The sequence below is a fragment of the Ambystoma mexicanum genome, chromosome 3q (assembly GCF_040938575.1).
Source record: "Ambystoma mexicanum isolate Mex_15411 chromosome 3q, UKY_AmexF1_1, whole genome shotgun sequence".
Classification (NCBI taxonomy): Eukaryota; Metazoa; Chordata; class Amphibia; order Caudata; family Ambystomatidae; genus Ambystoma; species Ambystoma mexicanum.
The window spans coordinates 464,652,266-464,678,774 of NC_090926.1; the positions used below are offsets into that span (position 1 = coordinate 464,652,266).

At 47.1% G+C, this 26,509-nt stretch overlaps 1 protein-coding gene across 8 annotated transcripts in view; it reads right to left on the reverse strand.

Annotated features, from left to right (window-relative positions):
* WDR55 (WD repeat domain 55) overlaps positions 1-26,509 on the reverse strand; it is a 415,882-nt gene that overhangs the window by 111,893 nt on the left and 277,480 nt on the right. For all 8 annotated transcript variants that reach the window (XM_069654228.1, XM_069654220.1, XM_069654223.1 and 5 more), the window contains one exon: positions 10,234-10,321. In XM_069654228.1, coding sequence (XP_069510329.1) covers positions 10,234-10,321 — 88 coding nt within the window. The remainder of the gene's footprint in view (positions 1-10,233; positions 10,322-26,509) is intronic.

Genomic DNA, 26,509 nt, shown 5'->3' on the forward strand with positions numbered 1-26,509 from the left:
CACCTTATCAGTAAAGAAGCTTGTGCAGCAGGACGGTCCCCAAGGAGAAGTGACAGCAGACTGTTTCGGGTTTCTTGGTCTTGGCGACTGAAGAAAAACTTGCAATGAATCGGATGGTTGCTCCCGAGTAGTTGAAAGCGCAGCAGAAGATCTTCGCAGCGCTGGCTCGTTGGCGCCTTTTTCAAGGCTTGGGCGAAGGACGGTTGTCGTGCGGTAGACTTTACTCACGTTCCCGGTCCTCGTCTCAGCTGAGGGGACTTTCAGGAGCGGGATGCAATCTCAGAGTTCCAGGAGGATGCCTGCAAAGTGTGGGACGAAACCGCGATTCAGTTGGCGTTGCACTGCAAAACTGCACAGGTCCGAGGGTATTAGGAGTTTGCAGCCCGGGAAAGTTGCAGCTCTTCGTGGGATAGCGCAAAATGCAGGTGGTCTTCAGATTAGTTAGGCCCACCAGTCCAGGGGAGGAAGTCGTCGTCAAGAGATCTTCCCGGTCGCTCTGAATACAGGGTTGGGTCATCAGCGGTCAATCAACAGCTCTGGTGGTCACTTGGAAGTTGCTGGGAGGCCCTTCTACAATTTCCTCTCCGGAACTTCAGTCCAGTGGTCGACTCAAGTTCAGCTCCAAAACACTCACCTGTAATGCAGGAGAATTGTTGATCCCCCCACCCCCCAATCACCAGACAAGCCTTTCATGCAAATCTGGGGGGGTGACTGTCCAGAGGGGACAGCCAGACTCCCAGGCCAAACTGTTTCCATGCAGGCACACTGCAGGACAAAGACATGGGGAGTTTTGGTCACCTCCCTGTAAGGGAGATTTATAATTTGTATGCTTCATTCCCTCTCCTACTGAGACCCCCAGCACTTTTTGCTGGACTTCTGGACCTTTTTCCTTAACACTCAACGATAGAAGCCTTTTTCCACTCATTCATTCTTATGGGCTCTGGAACTTTGCTCTCTGTGATTTATCTGTAATATGGAGTCTACTTTACTCATATCTCTTTAAGGCATCTGTATTTTACTATTGTAGCATGCAGCTCCTCATGGGCAGTGTTGCTGGGAACCCTTAGGGTTCCACTTACAGATTTTTTTCTTTATCCTAGAGTAACTACGGTTCTTAATGATAGAGAGATACTTTGTATTTCTCCTAAAGCTTTATATTCTGAGAGATTGGCACACACCACCTTATGTGGAGTCCCAAGGGGATACCTTTTATCAGTGCTACAGATAAGATTTTGAGGTGGGAGTATTTTACTCCCCATTTTTAAACTTTGAGAGTGTGATTTCAAGAGAGTAAAAAGGAGTTTTTTCTTTGGAAGAGCGTAACATGTATGTGACCGCCAGCCGATGTGTGCAGAAACTGTATGGAAATCATTACTATGCGGTAGCTTTCTGCATCATGACAGAAATGCAGGTTTCTCTCACAAACAGATAAAGCGCAAGGTGCAGTGGCACAAACACCCTCTCATACAGATGAGAACAAACACTGAGTTTCCCTTGCATATAAAGGAAGATACAACAGCAGTATTAATCTTTTTAACTCTTGGCTCAAGCAGGGCAGGACAGCTTGAGTAAAAACCATGCAGGGTTGCCCTACACAAAAAGAAAAGGCGCATCAGGGCAACCCCAATGCAAGCTTTAATCATGTTAAACAGGAGGAAATCAGAGCAAGGTGTAAAGCAAGGGTAGAAGATGCCCACACAAAGAACCAATCCGGAATGTGTCTGCACAGTAGAAGCTCTCTCATATACAACAGCTGTAACGTAGCCCTGGTAGTGCACAATCCGCCCCAATATAGAAAAGGTATTGCGTGGATCTCAGTAGATCATGCTTTCCTCACATAGAACAGGAACATTGTGAGTTTCAACAATCCAAGATTACCACACTTGGAACAGATACATTATGGGTCATACAGTAGAAGTTTCACTTGCATAGAGCAAGAACTGCATGGGATGGAGCAGTGCAAACATCCCCACATGAAGACGTAAATTAAGGGCCTCACCACAGCAGTGCAAGCTACACTCGTAACTGGAACATCATAGGCCTCAGCAGTCCAAACTACTGTCATGAAGAACACGCCCAGCATGTACATCACTGATAGAGCAGTGGGGGAACCACCCACATAGAACAATGTAGAAATGGTATCACAAGTATGACACTGACACAATGGATATAATTTGTAAAACCTTTATTGAAAATGTTGGGGTTGGAGAAACTCCTAATCTGTCCTATAACTAAGATGGGAGTAGTCTCGACCATCAGACGATAAACAAACAGTCCTTGTGGCGTCAGTCAAATCAAAATGGCTGATGCTAACAAAACTTAATGCCTGCCCTATCGCTTATACAAAAAGTGTAAAAACGAGAAATGTATGCAAAAGGAAAAATCAGTGTTCAAAAGAATAAAGGTAGTTGAACCAGCTCTCCTCCTCACGTTAAACCTCACGGAGTAAGGCTGTCCCTGTAGGCAGGTTGACACACTCTGCCAGGCTCAGACCTCTCACGTCTCAGTTCAACACAAACGTGCAAGGGGTCTCCCTTCCCCAAGTTTACTGTACTTTGGGTCTCTCTCAATCGGGCTCAGACCCCTTTCGAAGACTTTCAAATGTGCATGGCGCTTTTACCAGACCACCACAGGAGCACTTCGATTCAAAGTTCACGGTTTAGAACTTCAAAACAGTATAACTTTCACTGAGACTTTTGAGTGGGCTACTTCCTTTTGCCGGACCATACCGTTACTTAGTATCGCTGATCTCACAGCTGCTTTTTACTTCAAAGTTCATTCACAGGTCTGTCTTTCATCGTGTCTCATCCACACACGTGCAGCTTTCCATTGTGATATAATGTTACTACTTCATTCGCTTTAACACACATCAGTCTCTCAGGTCGCTTGCCAACTCACCAGCCATGTACGCTTCTTTCTTGTTTTGCTATTTTCAATTCACGAGTCAAGGTTAATACCACAGGCTTGGCCTCATCTCCCCAACTCTGCCGTTCACTATGGAGGGTCGCTGGTGTCCTTGGAACACAATGCAATATTCACTTATGGGATCTGCCTTCTCCACGTGTCTTTAGTGGTCCGTCAGAGGCAATAACCTCCAGTAGGAAACCCTTGGGGTTTTCTGCCCGCTGCTCTCATCCCTTCGTTCGTTGCTCTGCTCCAGTAGGTGTGCTCTCGTCCCGGGAGTACTGCTCGTGTTCCACCTTGCTCAGAGTGGGTCTTTAGGTGGTGCCTTTTATTCGTGGGAGGAGTGCTAACTGGTATCAGATGTATGCACTTTGTGTAAACTGCCTGACTTTGCCTGACCCGTTTGACATCTCCAGCACGGTGTGAGAGTGTTAGTCTGGTTGCTCTCAGTCATCCTCTTCCTCTGTCCAGTGTTTGTGAAAAAAAGGAACAAGGGCGGAAAATCCTATAAAATAGGATGGGGTAGATTAACAAAAAAGGGGGAATAGCGCGTCTCACCATCGGGTGCCTCAGACCCACTCCCCGAAGACCCCTCAACCAGGTGATCCTCCCGCACTGGTCTACCCCCAGGGTCTGGATCCAAAGGTGATTGCCGTGCCCTGGCCACCTGAGAGAGAGATCCCCAGGGACTAGCGGGTGAGACACACTCTGGTTTCTTACAACAGAAACAGTTAATTGCCTCATCAGTGCAAGATCCTAAAATACAGAACTAATATAACAGTGATAGCAAGTAGTCAAAATACCAGGCTAACTCAAATCAGAAAAGCTTTGCATTGTAGCAATTCAGTAAATCATAATCTGAAGGAATTAAGCATTAGAAAACCAAATGATTTCTATACCAATTCCCAGCCACTCTGCAGTGCTGCTTCACATCCTAAAGCATGCTACAGAAGGGGATGTTAATCTAATACAGGGCGATAGCCGCTCAATACGCCTCATTATTTCTCCAAGGTCTGACCATTTGATCTTCTGTATATATAAAAAAAAAATAAACAAAAAACCTAGCCAAGTAAACAGTAAAGCAAAAATGAATTGTATTGTGTGTTTTGTGGTTTGATAGTATTCTCTTTTAATGTTTTATGAAAGTCCTAATTTCCTAGAACTACCACTACATAATAGTATGCCAATGTTATGATACGCAAGGACGCAATGCTAAATTCTATACCTAATCTCATGGTCAAATCTTGGCTGGACAGAGTTCATGATTTGTTATTTATATTGCGCTTTGGGCAAAGTGCTGAACATAGAACATATTTACATATAATAATCAACCAACCGAAGTCGGTACTCATTTATCGACCTTGGAAGGATGAAAGACTGAGTTGGCCTTGCCAGGATTCAAACCTACAAACTGCAAATCATGCACAGATGGCAACAGCAAGCGCTCAACCAGCTGAGCTATCGTACCGGCTATCATCTGACAGAGTTTGGTAAACTGACTATAGACTGAGGTATAATAATCACAATGCATAGATGTTTGATGAACCATGCATGAAGCGCTACATAATAAAGTTAAATACTTATCTGGATCATCAGATTTTGGGACATGTTTTGCTGAGTTTCTATTTCAATTACAAATGTAACTCATTTTTTAGCAGTGCTAACAATTCCTGGAGAGTCCAGGTTTGGCTGTTTTAATTGTAGTCTTGAAGATTTGAAAGAGGCTGTAACACCTGTGATTGGTGTAATTACAATCACTCACTCGTAAGCAAGATCTCTACTGCCACTGACCATTTATAGTAATATATACCCCATCAACTGCAAGTTAAGTTTGAACGCGGATGTAAACTAGAACTTGCATACTCTAAAATTAGAGAGTACATTAAAATTATAAAACTGTAAAAATGATTTGCCTCATCAAGAGAGAGTAAAAAGTATGCAACAGGCACCCAAAACATGACAAACTTGTAATTGAATAGGACACATTAGAAACAAAACTGTTCTCAATTGTAACTGTTTTCCATCTTATTAGTTATAGGATCCTAAAATGCTAGGAAAAAAAATATGCACAATGCTTCCATATGCTCCATTGCACAGACACACAAAACACAGCAGAAGCTGAACAGAAAGAAACCATTCCTTATATCACTAGGTGGATTTTTTTCTGCAAAGCTTCAGAGAAGACATTTCTATTTCAGAGGCTTTTCTCCAAAGTTTGCAATTACATCTATGCAGATAAAAATCAAAATAAGAGTTCTGGTTTCTGTCACGTAACCTGATCTTTGCACTGCCCTCTGCTCTAAACATGTGCGTAAATGTACACAGGAAAAGAATAAAGCTGTTGTATTTCCAGGATTTTAATGCATAAAAAGGTCTGGTACAATGTTTATCTGGAGGCCTGCCTAGTATCCCCCTTCTATCTGCTCCTTTGATGTTTTAGTCACGTAGACAAGCTTTTTCTACCGCAGGCTTTGTACATAGCCACGGTTATGCACAATAGGGGCACCCGGGAAGTAGGGGAGGAGTTTTTCACTCCCCTACAGTTTGCCTACCCGAGTGCCTGAATAGAACCAGCCGTACGCCTCTTTGTGTAAGATGCTGAGAGGGTTTGCAAAGGAGTGTGTGCTGAAACTGTACAAAGGGTGAGGATCCGGAGGTGAAAGGCAAGTTGACCATTGGAAACTGAAGTAACCGAAGAAGATGACCAGAGACGCCGGCAGACTCTTTGCAACACCGTGACCACTGCTGTCCTGACCGGTTTTCTATGCGGCAGAGGAACTCCCAAGAGGTTGACTCCTTCCCTTTGACTGGTGGGTACAACCAGTCCCAAGACAAACTTTAATAAGAGACATCTCCTGAGGTCCTGTGACTTTCCAGAGCTGCGGAACCTCAATACCAGGAGACCATACGTCCCAGTCTTTGCTGAGATCCAGGTGAACCTCCAGAGACACAATCCGAATCGTCCAAGTCCCCTCAGAGTGCAGGATTTCAGGAACCAAAGAAAATTGACGGGCGAATCGGGTCCTTTGTTGGTGCTGCAGAAAAGGTGCCAAAACCACAGTGACCAGAGAAGCTGAAATCCGTGCCATAGGTCCTCCCTTGAGACTGCTGCTGAGAGATCCAGTCCACTGTCCTGCCTTTCATCACCAGACCAAGGAATCTGGAGGCCAGGGCCAGAGATTCCACATCCACGAGAATCCAGCCACAACCATTTCTTCAAACCAAAAAGGTACTGTGGGGAAAAAGGTATTGCTCATTTTATCCGAAAAGTCACTTCAGAGTGTTGGAGTGCACAGAGTTGTCCAGGCTATCCCCCTCTTACCTCCGACTCAAGGCACTGCTTGTGTCCCTTTAGCGAGTCCTTTAACAGTGTCTCCAATATTGGTTGTATCTTGCACCTTAAAGACTAGACGATATTCACAGGAGCCTTTGTTGTTCTACTGCTTGTCAAGACTTTGAGCTCTCTCCGAACTGCCTTTCAGCTAGGGTAGCGTTTTGGACTTTAAAAGCCTTGCTGTGCGAAGAAACTGCCTCCAGAACCTTAAGCTCTTGGTCTAGTATTTACCTAACCAACGGTTTTCCTTCCAAAAAGACTACATCTTAAGGGATTTTGCTAACTAAATACAACTACCGTAAATCTTTGTGTGTGCGCGAGTGCGTGTTATTACTGATAATTCAGTAGAAATTTCATTAGTGTCAAAATGCTGCAACAATTGTAGCCGCAAGCAACTACAAACTAAGCAGTGGCCTTTGAAAAGTATCAACAAGTATTCTAATGAGTTTTGGTTTGATATACTAAGTATTTTAAAAGTATTTATTGTGTAAATATAATACATCTATATTGTAATATAGTTGTGAGTTTCTTTGAATTGCATTACTTGCTAGGTTCAGTGCACTTACCTACAGCTCACATCTTCCTCTTATGATAAGCCGGGCTGTTCTGCCACTCGAGCAAGGTTTCATGAGTAGTACAGACTGACACTAAAAGTTGGGGATCTACAAACCATTGGGATACTTGGAAATTGCTCAGGTCCTAAAGTACAGCTTTCACGCACACATCAACACACAATATAGAAAAGAGAGCACAGCATATTAGTGAAAATATACAGTTTTATATAAAGTTGTGCATCAAAATATCCCACCAATACAAATAAGTATAGAAAGAATGTATAGTAAAAAAAAAAAAAAGAGAAGTGTCCCTAAAAATCCCAAATCACACTATAAAGAGACATTCGGTATACTTTTACAGTTAAGCAAACTATTAAAGGATTTGGAGTTAGTTTATAACATTTGGAGAAGTTTGTACATAAATCTTTAACATGACCAAGTCAGTAGGCAGCCAAGGGTTACAGTATTATCAGTCTTGAAGGAGCGGCCGGGACCCATCCTTCAGACTAGTGATGAAGGAAAACTCCAGCAGATGAGTCAGACTTGGGTTTGGCAACCAAAGGCCTTTCAAAATGTACTTGCACAGATAAAGCAAAGCTCCACTGCAGCGAGTGTCGTGCTCGGGTGGGCTTTGGAAAGGGACTGCAGGCAAAAACATGGGACTCATGTGGAAGAGACCTCCAACAGAATAGAAATATAGAGACCCACAGGACCAAGCTGCTAATAGAGGTCGTAGAAGCTCAGGAGTCTTGGGTGCAGAGGCTAATTCCTGTGTCAGGGTTTAGTTTTGGTTGTGGTGCTGGTTCCTGTAATAGGGGCTGCAAGCAAAGTTCCTGGAGAGTGTTAGTCAAAGAAAACCCTGTTGGTGAAGTTGGAAGACACATTTAAGGTGACCCATGAAAAGCTGGTCTCAACGGCAGAGAGGAAGCACAACAGTGAACCTTTGAAACAGGTCCCAGGATCCTATGGTCAGAACAAAGGCCTGCAGAACAGGATGCAGATGGGTCCCATTGAGGAAAAAGGGGCAGGGATCCAGTTGGGGATGTTCAACAATGGGGCAGGCATATGAGACAGCAGTGACCCTTTTAATGTTCAGCAGGGCTCTACTGCGTGCTGCAGATGCTTCTAAGGGGGTTCAGAGGCTGAAACAATATTCCCCTGGACAGTAGAGGCCTAGCTTCACCTCTGGAGTCAGAAGCACAGCATCAGCATGGAGTCTCCAGCCGAGTCTTCATTCCTTCAGCTAAAGAGAACAAAGTACCAGGATGATTCTGTTGAATGGCTTGGGATACCCACAGATATAAAACCACAACACTCCAATCGCCATTCGTTCACTACTTCACATTTTTCGTGGCCATCAGATCAGGTTTAGGAAAGGCCAGGCAAGTTCCACTTTCATGTGCGCACCCCAGAACTGGGTCCCATTCACTGAAAAGAGCACTTGTAATCTCTGGGCAGAGCTCAGGTTGGCAGAATGGCTAAAAGAGAAGTTCCCATGGTCAAAAACATACTAAGACGGACTAAAATGAAAATGGTCTGGACACAGGACTCTTGTAAAAAAAATTAAAAAAAATAAATAATAATTAAAATAGTGGTAGAACTTTTTAACAAACAGAACGAATTTTTTCTAAATACTTTTTATATTTGTTTACAATTAACTGTTCCAAGCTTTGCATTGCATTACATTGCATAAAACATTTTTTTTGAACTCTTAAATGTTTGTCTAGCCTGTGGAAAGTAAAGGTTCTACAGAAATTACCTACAGGGCTGGAATTGTTAAAATTCATCATCAATTATGGGAGTGAAATTTCACTCAACCAAACCTGGGAAATGGTAGGCATCATCAAAACACTTGCCACACTAACAAAGTACAGCTTTTAAGGTAACACTGCCTTTTTCAGAATGTGTCACAGTGGAGATTCAAGACAGCACACACACACAACTCCAGAGTCGCAAATACTAAATACTGTTGTGGATACAATCTAAAATGAAGAAACTCTAAGTTTTTTTCTTGGACCCTCCAAGCTGAAGAATTTATGCTGAATACGTTATTCCTCTTCCTCCATCTTTACGGAAATGTAGGCATAATAATTGATAACATTTACTTTGCAGTCAATTTAAGACTGGATAACATTAATACCATGTATGTGGATCTTTAACAAAAGGTTGAGGCAACTGAAAAAATACCTAGATTGAAGGTCAGACATTGTATCTAAAAGAAAAAAAAAGAATTGAGGAAACTCCATTAAACTCACTGTGGAGGCCAGAGTTAAAGGTAAATCCATGCATGTCATTTACAAGGGTATTAACCCTTTAAAGGTAAGATCGGCTTCATCCAAACATCTTCAGTAGAGCCCTGAGGTCAAAAGGAGCTACTCTACTAGAGGAAGGGTTATGTGCAACTTCGAAGGTTCCCAAGGTTTGCTAACAAAAGACTTAGGCAGTCTGTCACCAAGGCAGTCCACTGGTATAAAACCCATCCAGTGTCCAACACCTTAGTCTGCACATTTAGGGCCTCATAACAAGTTGGGCAGTAGATATTACTGTTACCACAACTTGGTCTGGCGAAATTAGAGACTGATTACATGTGTCAGTGTAAATCCCCACTTTTCATGAGTACAAAGGACTCTATGGGGATTTTTTGGCAGATTTACTGCCGATTTTGCAGATTTGTCGGCAGAGACTTGGAGTATTTACCTCCAGCATGATGCTGGAGGTAAATCCTCCACTCCAGGGCCATTCTCGTAGTATGGCAGAGCAGGAATATTAGCAGTAATTCCATTACCGCCTATTTATTCCTGCTGCACCATACTTATGAGGTCCTTAATCTCCTATGCGTTAGTTGAATAGCAATATAAGATCAGTGAAATGTAGGATGCATTATAGCCAGCAATGTAAACTTAATCCGGTTCCATGTAATAATGTCGCCACAAAAATATCACCATGCAAAAATATCGCCGAAAAATTGTAGTTTTTTGTGGCGACATTATTGCATGGAACATGCAGGGGGTTTTTTTTTGCCCGTGTCGCCATATATGGTCACCCAAATAATATCGCCACGACATTTTCCCGGCGATATTATTTACGGCGACCATATATGTGGCGATATTAATACCCGATACCCTTAATCCATCCATTTATCCTTTCATACAGCAGCTGAGGCATGTTTACCATTCTCACTTCTCAAATGGCAGGTGTGCCTCAAGTTATACGCCCTCAACCACCTGCTCTTCACTTACATTGTTTCCCCATCTTTCATTGAAGGAATGCATATATAAGTGAAATGCAACAAAAAAGGTTCAGTAATGACAGAAGCTCAATTTCCCACAAATCCCACCGCTTAATCACAGAGTCCAAGGTCACACAAGCCAGGATTTTTGGACATTACTACTAGTGTCTCCATTCACAGAGTAACCAGGACCTGATATTCTAGTAACTTACTTGTGTGCTTTGGGGATGCGCTTCACCAGCCGGCCCTGCTCCACGTTCAGAATGTGGATGGACTTATCCTTTGACACAGTAAAGAGCTCTAGGAAAAGAAGAGAAAACAAAATCTTTTTAAAAAAAACAAAAGCAACTGAAATTACGGGGAATACCCTTTTTCATGCAAAGGTTTATAACAGTGTGATCATGTGGCGATCGTGCCAGTTAATATGTGACAACTATGGCCACATATGTGATGCTACTATTGCAGACCTCGTGAAATTACATTTTGCTGCTGGGAATTCAGGCAAAAGCTAACGCCCCTCCCAAACTCAGCGGACTAGGTTTTATTGGTATCCAAGCACCTTAGCAAGGACAGCAATTCAGCTAGTTTCTTATAGTGCAAAATACATAGCTCTGTTTGCTTTCTGGGGTTTAAAGAAGTCTGCATTACAAGCCGGTCTCACTGTTCAAATTAATTGTAAAAAGAATGTGGGCCTCATTATGAGTTTGGCAGTATTCTGGCAGTAAATCTGCCAGAATACCACCAAATGGAATTCCACCACTTGGTCCTGTGGGCTTGCACGAGATTACAATTGGTGATAAGGCAGCGTTAGTCCCCATTCAGGGAGCCCATAGGAATTAATTGGGGATTTTCGACAGAATGACCACCGGTGGAATTACCAAATGGGAAAAGTGAAGGATTTACCTCCAGCTTGATGACAAGTTCCTGAGAAAAATAAGATTTCAAGGAGAGTCTGATGCAAGTAGGCTGCTGGGGCTATAGCTCAGATGCTGGCAACAGCGACAGACCACTGAGAAGGGTAAGAGTGACTAGCCTTCTAACCAGTATTGGGCTTGCGACCAATGGGCAAACCCCAAAAGGTTTGGGACGACTGTGGGACAGGGTACAAATGTTATGTCAAGAAATGTTTTACTGAGTGGCTTGGAGTAAGATGATCGACAGCTGCCTGGCAGGGAAAAAGTCAGGGTTTTTCTGCAGCGCAAAAAGGGTTTGGGTTCGGAAGCGTATTTAGATTATCAGCTGAACCCAACCTTAAAAGTTGGTATGCAAAGTTTTGTTTGGGCATCCTTCCACTGGCCTATTTTACTGCCAAATGGAGCAAGGGCCGTACATTATCTGTTTGCCCACTCTGCCTTGATGCACCTGAAGATGAAGGGCATCTTTTTGTCTTCTGCCCATTTTATCTTGTGGAGAGGTCGCAATGGCTTAGGCCACTATAGGCCTGCCAAAAGGCACCATCTATTCAGTTGGCCCTTGATGCACTAAAATGTTGCCCTTCCTATTCATCTGTGATGGCCATTTCTGCTTTTTAATTTCTCTTTTTAAAAGAGAAGACTACTGTCAAGTACTATTTAATATTCTTTTAAATACTTTGAGGGTTGATGGCTGTTGCAAGTGGTTTCATTGGCTATGTAACTCATCTTTTTACTTTTGTAATTGTTTTATATCAGTTTGTACTATTTTATCCTGTGTTGTATTCATCTTTTATGGTGTTCCTGACGAAATAAAGAGATTAGATTGGATTGGATAAGCCTTCTTATAGCCACTGACCAGACCCTAGGGAGTGCAAGAGGGAGCAAGATAAAGACTTCCCTTCCCTTTAAGTCTGGAGCCTGGGATATGGAGGAATGACAGTGGCAGGCTCAAGCTCAGGAAGGTAAACCTTTGCTCGGGGGCTGATAATTACTCCAGTCTGACAAGTATGCAGGCAAGTGTGTATGTGGGGATTCCGGTTTGTAACTGGTTAGGGTGCATGCCTGGGCAAAGGGGGTGGGGAATCCCATAGGCTTACTATGGTAGGAGTGTGTTGTAGGGCTTGAGATCTGAGAAGGTCAACAATATGTGTAGCAACGGTCAATGCCGAGAAAGAAGAGTGTTGGTCTATGTTAACTGAAGGATCCTTCCACAAGGCGTTCATCCAAGATCTCTATGGCTATAACAGGGGGATTGGACATTGGACTTTAGATTAGACCTTTGCACTAACTTTTGTTTAATTCTCCATCCTGACCCTACTACCATAAACACCTTTTGTGTTTCAGAGGAGTTCCCATATCGCCAATAAGAATTCATCCTTCCCTCTTTGCAAGAAAAAAGGGGTTGAACCGCTCCCTATGTTCATGCTGCCTATTGCATCCTCGCTGTGATATGGCTTAATTTTGTTTTTGTAGAGCTCTCGATCACCCCTTGCAAGGGCCACCTCGCACTAGGAGAGGTGTACAAGAAAGTGCAATGATGGCAAAGAACAAATTACTCTCTTACCTGGCAACATTCTTAAGATGGGATAGTCAGATGACGTATTCCATATCTATGACATGTAATCACCACAGCTGTGCTGCTTCGGAAAATCTTCGGCGTCTGCGTCCTGCGTCGATGACCTCGATACGCCGCCCTCGAGGACCTCCTCCGACGGCCGACGTCACTGGATGTTTTAAGTAAGCCGCACGACGCCCGTAGCATCAGTTGTAGTTTTTTCCCCAGAACGTGTGGCAGTCTTCTGCCAGTCTGACACACAAAGCCTTGAGGAAACGTAAGCTGCAATTGAATAAGATATTCTGTAGCGGGGAAGGCAGGGAGGGAGCGATATGGAATACGTCGTCGGACCATCCCATCGAAAAACCATCATTACCAGGTAAGAGAGTAATGTGTTCTTCGAGGGGTGTTAGGGAGAATTCTCTCTTTAGGCTGAATTTCCTAACCTAGTGAGTCCCCCAGCAGCTTTGCTGGGTTCCTGGAGTTGTTTTTTTTCTCCTGCCAAGAGTGAGACTCTTTTTCTCCCACTCTTGGACATGATTTATAGTGTTCCTTTGACTGTTAATGTGTTTTATAGGCTATGGGGTCCTTTACTCCATAGGGTCTCATGTGTTTTATTATGTGTGTTACACAGCACCCTCCGTGCAGTAACACAGGGGTGTCATAGTGGCACCCCACCATAGACTCCATACCCTGGGACTGACTACTGTCTCCCAAGGCATGTAAAGTCACCATTGACTTTACTAGTCCCAAATTATTAACAGAAACTAGTACAAACCATCCTATTGTGGACGTACTGGTCGGGGCAATTCCATTGCCCCGGGGTCTGTTAGTCGAGGGGGCACGTCTCCGTCCCCCCTGATCGAATTTTGGCTGGTGGCAGTGGAAACTACTTTTTATATTCGACCGCAAATCTTTTCCTATGGGATTTTCCCATTGTTTGAGGCTACCAACTTTAATTATTTAATTCTCATAGCCTCGAACATACTGCCGGTTAATTTAATTAATATTAATTCACCGGTTGGTATTTTTTGCCAGGACTCTATTCTAAAATGGCTTTTGTGTTCTCTTCTGTGACTCCAACCCAAGTCGAGCCCTTTGTTCCACTTTTTGGCGGGCTTCTCCACAGAAGCCTCCAAAAGTGGTGCCACTCTGTCTGGGTACCACAGGGGGTGTGGGAGGGGGTTTAGGCACCCTGGACTGAGTTACCTTGGTAACTCAAGTCGCACTCTTGTGTGATTGGCCCAAGTGGTGAGCCGGCCGGCTCACCACTTAGCATGTTTGATTGACAGCTAGGCTGAGTGAATGGGGTTATGCTGCATAAAAACAGGGCTTTGGGGACTGGAACTTCAGAAGTCGCCACAGGACCTGAGAATCTGACGAGGGAAAAGCTGAGCCGACCTACCATGACGACACCACCGGTGGAGCCCTGCGTAACCGCCTCACCACTTCCCGACGACAGAGAAGATCTCCCGGCTGGAGAGGCTTCTTCCCCTGACTGGTGGGCACAACCAGTTTTACCTTCCTTCTTCGCACCCCAGACTGGTTTGTGGTCGAACTGCCCGTGCCAAGCACCCTGGCGGCCGGATAGCCACTCACCACTGAACTGCGAATCAACTGACCGCTCCTTGTACCTGAGAAACTCCGCGGCTGGTTTCTTCCCTGGCAGTGCAACGGACTCCTATCTTCCTCCACGACGAGATCCTCTCTTCCCCCAGACGAAGCACCGACTTGCATCCGGTGCCAGGAACAACTGCCCCCGCTGGAGTATTCTCACCACTTAAGGTACCGTGTCCGCCAGGCCTCTCTTTCTAAAGATTGCTACAAGGTAATAATAACCCCTTAACCTTCTGGACTGGGCTGGCCGCCTTGACCCTCTAACTGGTCCCTTTTTTTGGTCCACCTCCTTTTTGAACCTTTACAAGACTTTTGTGCACTGCAACGGTGTGACCTTGGACACATTTCGTTTGATCCTCTTAAAGTGGATCTGGCTGTCATGATCTCTGCTTTCAAAAGGTCAGGGTTTCCCAACTCCCTTGGAAGCAGATCCATAACCCAGGTTCCGAGTGCCAACCAGTCCCAATTGGGACCTTTTGGACCCAGTCCTGGCGCCAGTGGCACCAGGCTCATAAATATGCCCAGTCCCAGCGCTGGAAGCGCCGGGCTCATAATGCTTGGGTGGACTTACCTGCAGCAGACCATGCTGCTTACTTGCCTGCCAGTTGAGCCTCTGATCCTCTTCTGTTTGGAACTACTTTTCCTGTTGGGTGGGGCAGGAGCCACTCCCTAGATTCAGAACACTGGAACTCTTCTGGAAAGCAGGAACTCTTTTCTTACCTAGGCGTGGCTGTGGAAGGAGACACCTAAGCACTACAGGAGGCTATTTAAACCACACCCGATGGATGAATCTTGCTTTGCGTTATTCTGCATCCTCTGCAGCAGAACGCTCATCGTGTCTTCTGCATCTGATCCTGGGCCTAAGGAAAAAGGCTTACCATCCTGAATCCAGTCTTCAGCAACACCTATAAAGACAAGAAAGAACAGGTTAGCATTACGGTCTTCAGTGACAACTCTTCACTTACCTGGTCCATCGGCTGTCACCAACGCCTCCCGCTGCATTCCGGCATCTGAAAGACAAAGGCTTACCTACTCTTCGTGCGCTCCGGAGGTCTTCACACTGCGTTCCGGCATCTGAAAGACAAAAGCTTACCAACTCTTCGCACGCTCCGGAGGCCTTCGGCGCTGCATCCCGCATCTGAAAGACAAAAGAAGGTGCGTTTAAAGACATTGGGGAACTTTAATACTCACGTGCCATTACTCCTTTCCACATCTAACCCAGTGGGTATTCCGGCACCCTGCAGCCGCTCCGAACTTGTACCTGCAAAATAAAAAGACAGTTAGAGCGCATCGTGAAGCAGGCAACAAGCGCTTACTTACATGCTTCCAGGCGCTTCTATTCATCACACAGGCTCCATCTTCAACTCACTTCAGCCCGTCATCCGCCATCGCCGGAACCCTGCAAAACAAGAGACATCATTACTAAAGACTTTAAAGACATTAGAATTACTCGAAACTTACCGTTCGTGCAGTAAACGACGGACAGCAGTCCTCTGAAGTCAAGAGGCCTGCTCCCCTTATCCAGTGAAGAAACTGGTTACAGCACCCTGCCCCGAGGCAGATGGAGAGCACAGCGTTCACTTACCTAAGGTGAGAGCGTTAACCTTTGGGGTTCTACAGGAGAAGAGAAAGGGAAGAAGAGAGAGACATTCAATAACCCAGTTCCTTAATCCCATATTTTCTATCTGCAGACATCTTACCCTTCGAGTCAGACATACAGCGCACAGAGGTCCAGCCCAAAGAGCCAGCCGTGTGTTACACATCACCTTTGAAGATACGGTATACGCCCAGTCAAGACCGGCGCCTCTACGGGAATCAGGTGAGCGTTACACTGGCCTATTGAACTCTAACTTCACGGTTTTACTTTGCCTTCCTCTCTTGTGTGTTCGTGAAAAAGTGTTGGGATCTGTATCAATTTATTCTCTGTTTTTCTCTCCCTTTTTAAACCGAATTATTAGAGTGCCATCTACGTTAAGAGTTCACCGCTGTCTGAAAATAAGTGGGGCTTTACTCAAGACTTGTCTAATATTCTTTTATGGGAGTGTATATCTTTTAGTGACCGTGTTTTTGAATTGCTTACTATTAGTGCCTGTGTGTTTTTCTAGATGTGGTTTTAAATAAATAATTATCTCTCTTTTACACCAAGCCCTGGTCAGCGTTTACTTGTTCTACTGTGTTCTCGTTGTGAATACTCTGTATACTGCCTAACTCTTCTTGAGGGAAGTCTGACCGCTTAGCCCCAGCTACCAAGTGAATCTGTGTGGTACAGACTGCTACCAAGTGGGTTTACTGCCAAACACCTGTAGTCTTAAATCTTTTGCAGTGGTCCCAGAGGGAACTGCACAGGCTTCTGCCCAACAAGGGGATTGGGTCCTCCGACGTATTCCATATCTATGGCAGACTCCCAAAGCAGTACCAATGTAAGGAGGTGGGAAAAGAATTTAGAAAACAAATTTAGAATGCCCAATCAAATTGCGGAGTAAAGGACCGCCTTGCCAAAGGCCAGATCCTGCCCACGGATGGAATCGAGGGAGTAGTGACGTACAAAAGTATGTACCGAAGCCCAGGTGGCTGCATCCCAGATGTTACGAATAGGAACACCCCTCTGTAGGGCAGTAGAGGCAGCCATACCTCTGGTAGAATGGGCCCGCAAGCCGACCGGTGGGTCCTTACCCGCCAAGCAGTAACACTCAGAGATAGCCAAAATAATCCAGCGAGACAAAGTCTGTTTCATCACAGCTTGTCCCAAACGCTTTCCAGCGTAACCAATGAAGAGTTGATCGTCCATTCTGACCCGGGACATGCGTGAAATATAAAACCTTAACGCTCTCCTAGGATCAAGCCTATGGAGCCTCTCCTCTACCTTACCAGGATGTGGAGGAGGATAAAATGCTGGAAGAACCTTCTGGCCTAAATGAAATTCCGACACCACCTTCGGAAGAAAGGAAGGACGAACTCGAAGGACAACCCTGTCCTTATGAAACACAGTGAAGGGTGGCTTAACTGAAAGTGCCTATAACTCACTCACTCTGCGAGCGGAAGTGACCGCAACCAAAAATACAGTTTTAAGAGTCAACAGTCTCAAAGGACATGAATGCAAAGGCTCAAACGGAGCACCCATCAGAAACAGGAGAACAAGGTTCAAATCCCAACCGTGCACCTGGAAAGGTGACAGAGGGAACACATTATTGAGCCCTTTCAGAAACTGAGAAATTAAAGGAATGTTAAAATAGGAACACTTCAGACTAGCGCTTAAATATGGACAGCGCCGCCAGTTAACCTTTAACGGTACCCACTTGCAAGCCCCTGTGGGCCAAAGAAAGCAAAAAAGACAGAACCATGGGAATGTCACATGCAAAAGGATCCACATTCTTAACCCTGCACCAGTCGCAGAACTTACGGCAATGTTACAGGGACTTTGTTGCGGGCCGTCTGGCCGAGAGCAACACCTCTATCACGTCTTCATGGAGGTGCCAATCTTTATACCTCAACCTTTCAGAAACCAAGCGTGAAGGTTGAGGGATCTGACCTCTGGATGGAGAACCTGACCCCCCCCCCTCCCGTGAGAGAAGATCGTCTCGGTAGCGAAGACGACATGGAGGGCAGATTGACAAGTCGAGAAGGTCCGGGTACCACGTCCTCCGGGCCCACGCCGGAGCAATGAGGATCATCCGGGAACCTAACCTCCGCAGTACTTGGGGGATGACGGGGACTGGAGGAAACGTGTACATCAGTGGGAATGACCACTCCACCACAAACCTGTCTCCTAAGGCTCCTTTTGGAGGAAATTCCCGCGAGCAGAACCTCTCGCACTTCCGGTTGACACTGGAGGTGAAGAGATCCACTTGAGGGGTCCCCCAAAGGGCAAAGATCTCCAGGAGAATCTCCTGGGCCAACTCCCACTCGTGAGAGATCGCGCTCTACTTGCTCAGAGCACCCGCCGTCTCATTTTCGTCTCCGGCAGATGAACTGCCGAGATCGAAACTTCCTGCTGGATTGCCCAGAACCAGAGCTGCATCGCCTCCCTACACAGAGGAAGTGACCCTGCCCCCCACTTTTTGTTGAGGTAGTGCATGGCCACCGTGTTGTCCGTAAGGATCAGGACATTCTTCCCTTGCACAGTCGGCAGAAAAGCCTTCAGGGCTAGCCTGACAGCCCTCAGCTCCAACAGATTGATATTGAGTCTGGACTCCGAGGGAGACCAACGACCGCTGACTGTCAACGCATTGGCATGAGCTCCCCATCCTGTGAGGGATGGGTCTGTCACGATAGTCACCTCTGGCCAGGGTAGCCAAAATGGAGCCCCCTTCATCAGATTGTCTTCGACGGTCCACCACAGAAGGTCTTGGGCGACCGAGGACGGCCCCTGAACAGGGTAGGACATCCTGCTGGAGGACAGACCACTGGAGCTTGAGTGCCCATTGCAAAGATCTCATCCGCAACCTGGCCTCTGGCACCAGAAGAATACAGGATGCCATGAGGCCGAGCAATCTCAAGAACTCGAACGCTGGGAGACTCTGGGCAAGCTGAAACTTGTGCACCATCTGCTGAATGTTATGAGCCCTTACCTGGGGAGGAAAACACTGCCCCAGGGACGTGTCGAGCACTGCTCCGATGTACTGGAGCCTCTGAGTTGGTGTCAAGTGGGACTTCAAGTTGAGGGAGAAGCCCATCTTGTGGAGGGAGTGGCAGGTGACTGACAGATGATCCAGGACTTGCTTGGGAGAGCGCGCCCTGATCAACCAATCGTCCAGGTAGGGGTAGACATGAATCCCCCCTTTCCTAAGGTGCGCAGCCACCAATACCATGAGCTTGGTGAAGACCCTCGGGGCGGAAGTCAATCCGAACGGCAGGACCCGAAACAAAGTGCGAGTCGCCAACCGCGAACCTCGGGTACTTCTTGTGCTTTGGGTGTATTGGCACATGAAAATAAGGGTCATTGAGGTCGAGAGACACCAACCAGTCCTGAAGTTGAAGGGCCCGAGGACTTGAGAGTAACCATCTTGAACTTGTCCTTCCTGAGGAGTCTGTTCAAACCACACAAGTCTATGATGGGTCTCAATCCCCAGTCTTTCTTGGAAATCAAAAAATAAGGGGAATACCATCCCTTGTTCCTCTCCACTACAGGCACCAGTTCTTTGGCGCCTTTCTCCAGCAGGGATTGAATTTCCTGCGCAAGGAGCGGATCCGGACTCTTCAAAGTGAGATTCCCCAGTGGATTGTCTTGAGGCCTCTGCTGGAAAAGAAGACAGTAGCCGTGGGTTATGATCTCCAGTACCCACACATCTGAAGTAATGGCGCGCCACTCTACAAAATGCTGCGCCAGCCTTCCCCCAACCGGCGAACCATGGGACATGGCCTCATGACTGAGCTGAAGCTGCTGCGGCGTTGCCTGAGGGCAAAGAGGCAACAGCCGAGCGGCCTTGGCACCTCGAGTACCTTGTTTTCCACCTCTGGCACTCCTACGGTGGCCCCTTTGACTGGCAGCTCCTCTCGCTTTACCAAAGCATGAGTAATAACCAAAAGGAACCTCCCCTCCATTGCTGACCGCTAGGACGAAAAGGCGGAGGTTGGCGAACTGCAGCACCCAACGACTTTGCTGCAGCTTTTGAGGTCTGCAACCTCTCAAGGCTCTCGTCAGCCTTGCTGCCAAAAAGATGTTCCCTGTCAAAGGGCATGTTGAGGAGCCAGGCCTGCACATCAGGAGCAAACCCTGCATTCCGCAACCACGCAAACCTGCGTATTACGGCTGACGCAATCTGTCATGTCCAACCCCGACTGAACGGCCTCACACATGGCATCCTTGCCATCCTGAACCATGGCAAGGAAATCATCCCGTTCGTCCCCTTCGGGAATATGTGCAGCCGCTAAGGAAACAGTTCCACAGAGTGTGCGTGAAACGCGACAAGGCACATACGGAGTTGGCCGCCTGAAGCGCCATACCCCCTGAAGAAAACACTTTCTTCGCCCAGCCGTCAAAACGCTTGTCGTCCCTATCAGGAGGGATGGTAGGATACGACGCCTACTTTGCTGGGGTAGTAGCCGCCTGCACCACCAAACTCTCCGGAGTGGGGTGCTTTGTCAAATAGCAGGGGTCACTACTGGCTGGGTGGTATTTTCACGGCAAAGACTTGCCCACTGCCGGGAGATTCTCCGGAGCAGTCCAAGCCGCCGCCACCCTCCTCTGTAGAGCCATATGGAATGGCAGTACCGGGTCAGTTGGTGGACCTTGATCGAGGATATCCGTACGGTCATCCTGAAGAAAATCCCCTGGGGGAGCAGACCACCCCAAGTACTCAGTGACCCTGGACATAAGGCGCCGGTACGAGGAGTCTGCATGAGTGCCAGGCTCAGGCCTACAAAACTCCACCTCCAGAGAGGTGTTCCGCCCACTGGCATCGTGCAGGGACTGCCGCAGGTACTCAATATGGCTATGGCCGGAGAGAATCTCGTCTGGCGCCGTATCAGGAACCATGCCATCATCAGAGCCCTCATCCACCTCTGAAATAAACTCATGATGGCAGTAAGAAGGCACAGAATGTGGAACAAAGCCATGCTTGACCTTGGCCAGAGCCTTTCTAGGGGGTCCCCCCGTCGAAACAGCCTCGAAAGGCGTTGAGTGAATCGACACCGAACGCGGCGCCGACAGCATCGACACAGGCCTCGAGGCCGGAGCCCCAAGTGTGTCCCTTGACAGCCCGGGCGCCGATGGCGTCGACGACTTCTTCAGAGGCGGGGCCTCGAAAGAGTCAGTCGACGACCTCGGCGCCACAGTCTTCCTCGAAGACACCACAGGTGCACACGGTCTCGAGCGCGTCGAGGACTGGGACCTGGAACGGGCATGACTAGAACGATTCCCCTTGTCTGAGCGGGACCTCTCCCGTGAATCGTGCCGACCACCCGAGCCGGAAGGCGTGTGAGCGGTGTCTCTCGACCGATCACGACCGACCCCACTCAGAGGCGCGGACAGACCAGTGCCCTGCGATTCGAGAATCGCTAACATTTTCTTCCAGAAGGAAGCCCATTCCTCCGGCGTCGCATGCTTGGTGGGATAAGTGACCCCGCCGACGGGTGGAGTCCTCGGATGAGGACGGGGAAGGCAACCGATGAGGGTGCTTCCGGGAGTGCCTCGAAAAGGCAGAGGAGTGGCGGGACCGACTCTGGGACCGAGACCCACTGGACTTCCGACGACTATGCAGAGAGTCGCCCCTCGAATCGTCCGTCGAAAGCCCCGCAGACCTTGACTTCCGTGGCTTGGAAACCTTACCTACCGACAACTTCTGCCGAAGCACCAGAGGCAGGCGTCGTGCGAGTACGTCACCGACATTTTGGATCCACAGTCCCCGCACTTCTTAAAGCCCGGACACGGGGTGGAAGACGAGGTAGACATCTTCATGAAGAATATTCTTCACAATACGAACAGGTCCGAAGAACCGAGAAAGAGCAGAAACTCCAAAGAATCGAGGCGCGCCGAGATCTCCGAAGCAAACACGTTCGCGGAAAAAACAGAACTCAGGCTACGGGTGTCCTACTTATAACATCTAGTGACATTGGCCGTCAGAGGAGGTCCTCGAGGGCGGCGTATAACGTCATCGACGCAGGACGCAGACGCCGAAGATTTTCGGAAGCAGCACAGCTGTGGTGATTACATGTCAGATATGGAATACGGAGGACCCAATCCCCTCGAATAGCAATTATAAAAGTTACAAAAAACATGAGAGAAAAAGGAACAAAACAAAAGAACAAAGGTAATGAGAGAAAAACCAATGGAAACTTAGTGAAAGGACACACCAGGACTCTACAGGTAAAACAATGGTTCCTGCTTATTAAGGGTCTAGATAAAACTTAGGACTGCACAGGAGAACACTGGAAGACATAGGTGGTCAAAAGCCTGAATGACATTCATAAGATGAATGACAGCTCTTTGGTGAATCTGTGAAGGTGTCACAACAATTTAGCCACAGAAAGGCTGTCCGACGCTGCCGAAAACAAAATGGCACCCGTTTGCGGCGGTGATATCTGGTGGGCCCACCAGCCAAAAGGGCTCACCCAGAATATGATCAATATTGCGGGGCACGTGGTGAATTGTGGGCAGACCCCCACTTGCAGTGGGCCATCCAGGTTTGTGATGTGAGAGGGGCAGCATGATGAAGGCCGATGGCCCCATATGGTGGGCAGGGCCACCATGCAGCATGAAGAGGGCCTAGGGCCCCTATCGGGAGTCCTCAGGGGCCACCCTGAAAAAAGAAGCCAATTTGGTGTCATCAGGGGACAGGCCCCTCAGCCTGCAACCAGCACTTTCCAGCTTGTCATCAGGAGCAGCCCTGCACCCAATCGCCCAGAGCCAAGGCCACAAGGACAGACCTCAAGGTACTGTAAAGGGGTGGCGGCTGCTGCAGTCACCCCATTGTGACAGTGTTTTATGTTATGTATGTTGTGAGTCTATGTATGTGTGTATATTTATTTAAGCATTGTTATGTAGGGTGAATGTTAAGTAAGGGGAGTATAGAGCCGGGTTAAGTAGTAGGGGGTATGTTAAGTAGGTTAACAAGTTAAGTAGGGGTAGAATGTAAAAATTGCCATCAATTTAAATAAGGGTTGTAAGGGAGGTACTATGGCATGGGGTAGGGGAATAGGTTGGCGACCTGCCTGAGGCAGCCTAGCAACATGGGATCACCCACAGAGGTCATACTCGGACCTCACACTCCATATGGGTGGTACCTGAGGTTAGGAAGTGAATCGGCTGCGGAAGACTCACCTCAAGGGTCCCTGAGAGCCTACAAGGAAGGGTTAGCTGATGTAGCAGGTCCCCGCTTAGTTGGATTCTGCTGAATATGAAGTAAAGCTACTGCACCAGCTTAGAATTGATCATCATTTCAGGTTAGTGGCATGTTCCTTGAGTAGAAGACTAAAGTTGGTAATTTGGTTTTTCAGATTCACTGTTTATTAATCAGCACTCCTTAAAGGCTCTATTATTCAAACATAATCAGTTGGCTATTTTTTCTGTTGTTAAAAATTTTTGTTTTATTGGAATTTTACAGTTATGGCCATTCCGAAAATAATGCAAACATCCATATATAACAAGGTGAGGTCATAAACCCCCTCCTCCTCTTACCTCACCCAACCCCCCTCCCCCATCCCACGCCATGGTTTAATGGTAGATAACAGGGTCCAGCACATCCTCTGATGATACAATGCGAGCATAGGGTTGCTTCCGAAAGAGAAACGGTGCTCAGAAAATAAGGTCCAACATGTAAGAGTCACATGTCTTATAACAATCGATCTCCTCCCACTCCAAGGGGGTAGCCCTAATCGTGTTGTTCCCATCAAGAGAACCGTCTGGGATGGTTACTCGTGCCTCAGGCTGTTTTCCCGTATTTGTCAAAAAATGGCAGCCATAGGGCCTCGATGCTAGATTTGGATTCATCGATCAGGTGGGTCAAATGACAATGCATTACTTACCGTAAAAGCATTTCTGATGGTTGTATCTGCTTAGATTCACATGCTGTGCATAGGTCCGACATCCAGTGGTCACTGCGGAGTATTGCATTTTGTTTTTCGTAGTCGAAAAGGGGACGTCGACAAGGCGTGTCTGTAACACTATCCCTATAGTGACGTGCGTTGTACCCACAATCCCTCACGCGTCGAGGTCCCTCTGTTTGTATTTTTCTGCCCTGAGGGAGCCTTATAGACGTGAGTGAGTACAGAAAAGAGAGATATAAAGGAAGTCTATGTTCCTTCCATCCGAGCGGGGAGGAAGGGTGGGCGCATGTGAATCTAAGCAGATACAACCATCAGAAATGCTTTTACGGTAAGTAATGCATTGTCTTCTGATGTTTGTTAATCTGCTTAGAATCACATGCTGTGCATAGACTAGCGAGCAGTACCCGGAGTTGGCGGTGGGTTATGAGAAGGAACAGTAGAGAAAAGATGTCTTAATACTGCCTGTCCCACCTGGGAGTCAGATCTAGAGTGTGCATCTAGACAGTAGTGTTTTGTAAAGGTGTGCACAGAACTCCAGGTAGCCGCTTTGCAGATGGACTCAAGGGGAACATTTGCAATGAATGCTATGGAAGCCCCAGTGCCTCGAGTGGAATGTGCTCTTGGCTTGAAGGGTAGTTCTCTCTTAGCAAGAGTGTAACAGAGAGTGATGCATTGAACAATCCATCTAGATATAGTGGATTTTGAGACCGCATCTCCTTCTCTTCCTGCTGCCACCGAGACAAAGAACTGATTAGTCTTTCTCAGTGGTCTGGTTCTTTCCATGTAGAACATGACAGCTCTGCGTACATCTAGTGTATGCAGACTTTTTTCTCCCGAGCTGGAAGGGTTTTGAAAGAACGTTGGTAGTTCTATAGTTTGGTTTACATGAAATTTCGAGATGAATTTAGGTGCAAACCTTGGGTGTGTGCGTAGAACCACTTTATTTTTGTGAACTGTTACAAAGGGGTCTAGTACAGAAAGAGCCTGTAGTTCACTTACTCTCCTAATGGAGGTGATAGCTATTAGGAAAGCAGTCTTAAGGGTGATATCTTTAAGAGTTGCCTTGTGCATGGGTTCGAAGGGAGGGCCCATGAGTCTGGAAAGTACCACATTTAAGTCCCATCCGGGAGCTGGGTTAGCTATCGGAGGGTGTATCCTTTTTACCCCCTCCATGAAGGCTTTGATAACTGGTATCTTCCACCACGACACTTTAAGTTGGGAAGTGGTGTATGCAGAAAGTGCCGCTAGGTGGACTTTAATGGAATTGAATACTAAACCTGAATCCAGTAAATGGGTCAAGTATAGAATAATGTCAGTAGGAGAGCAGTCAACTGGGTTGATGCTAGTACCTCTACACCAGATAACGAATCTTTTCCATTTGCTAGAATAGCAGTGTCGAGTATTAGGTTTTCTGGCTTCCCTGAGGATGTCCATACATCTCTGTGGGAGTTGTAAATGTCCAAATTCTATGATCTCAGGAGCCAGGCTGCTAAGTTCATGGTCTGAGGGCATGGATGCAGTGTCCTGCCCTTGTCTTGTGACAGCATGTTGTACGGGCAGGGAAGTTTCACTGGGGGAGATAGGGACATCTCCATCAAGTGAGCGAACCAAGGTTGCCGTGCCCACATTGGGGCCACTAGTATCATGGTAACCTGCTCCTGGTGCATCTTGTGCACCACTTTGTTGAGAAGGGGAGTCGGGGGAAAGGCGTAAACAAATTTCCCTGACCATTGAATCAACAGACCGTTCCCCTTGGACTGGTTCTGGGGGTACCTGGAGGCGTAACTTTGGCATTGTGAGTTCTCCAGGGTTGCGAACAGGTCTATTTCCGGGAATCCCCATTGCGTGAAGATGTCTAAGACGATGTCTTCGTGCAATTGCCATTCGTACTCTTCGGGCAGGGGGAAGTCTCTGCTGAGTTTGTCTGCTAGCAGATTGAGTTCCCCTGGTACATGTTGTGCTAGTAGGAACATGTTGTGTTTGAGAGCCCACTTCCATATATTCTGGGACAGCTTGGACAGTCCTGGAGAGTGAGTGCCCCCTTGCTTGTTGAGGTAGTACATGGCTGTGGTGCTGTCTGTGAGGACCATCACTGTCTTTCCTTGTAAGTGTTCCTGAAAGGCTTTCAGTGCTTTGAACACCGCTAGTAGTTCCAGCAGGTTTATATGCTTGGATGCTAAACTCGGAGTCCACACTCCGTGTGCCGTTTGATGGGATAGGTGAGCCCCCCATCCTGTAAGGGATGCGTCTGTGGTTAGAGTGGCTTCCACTGCGGGTGCGGCAAAAGTCTTCCCTAATAACAGGTTTTCTTTTGTCCACCACCGTAGCGAGAGAACCAAGGCCTGCGAGACCACCACTAGATCGTCCCATTGTCCGCTGGCCTGACACCACTGGCTGTAGAGCCACTCTTGCATTGGGCGCATGCGCAGGCGCGCGTGAGGTACCAAATAAATACATGACGCCATCATCCCTAGCAAGCGCATTGCTTTGCGTACCGTCACCTCTCGGCCTGCTACATAATGGGGAATTTGAAACAGCATGTTTTGGACCCTCTCGTTGGAGGGGAATACGAGGCCGTCCCTTGTTCGAATTAGAGCCCCTAGGAATTGTTTGGTTTGGCTGGGGTCTAAGCTGGACTTCTTTTCGTTGATGGAGAAGCCCAGTTGGGACAAAAGGTCTACGGTCTTTTGGGTATTGGAGAAGCATGTTTCGTAAGAATCCCCTGTTATGAGCCAGTCGTCGAGGTAAGGGTATACCGGGATGGATAATCTGCGCAGGTGGGCCGCTGCCACTGCCAGTACTTTCGTGAATACCCTTGGTGCAGATGCTATCCCGAAGGGTAGTACTCTGAACTGGTAGTGTTTGTCCTCTATTTTGAACCTGAGGTATTTTCTGTGCGATGTCAACATTAAAATATGA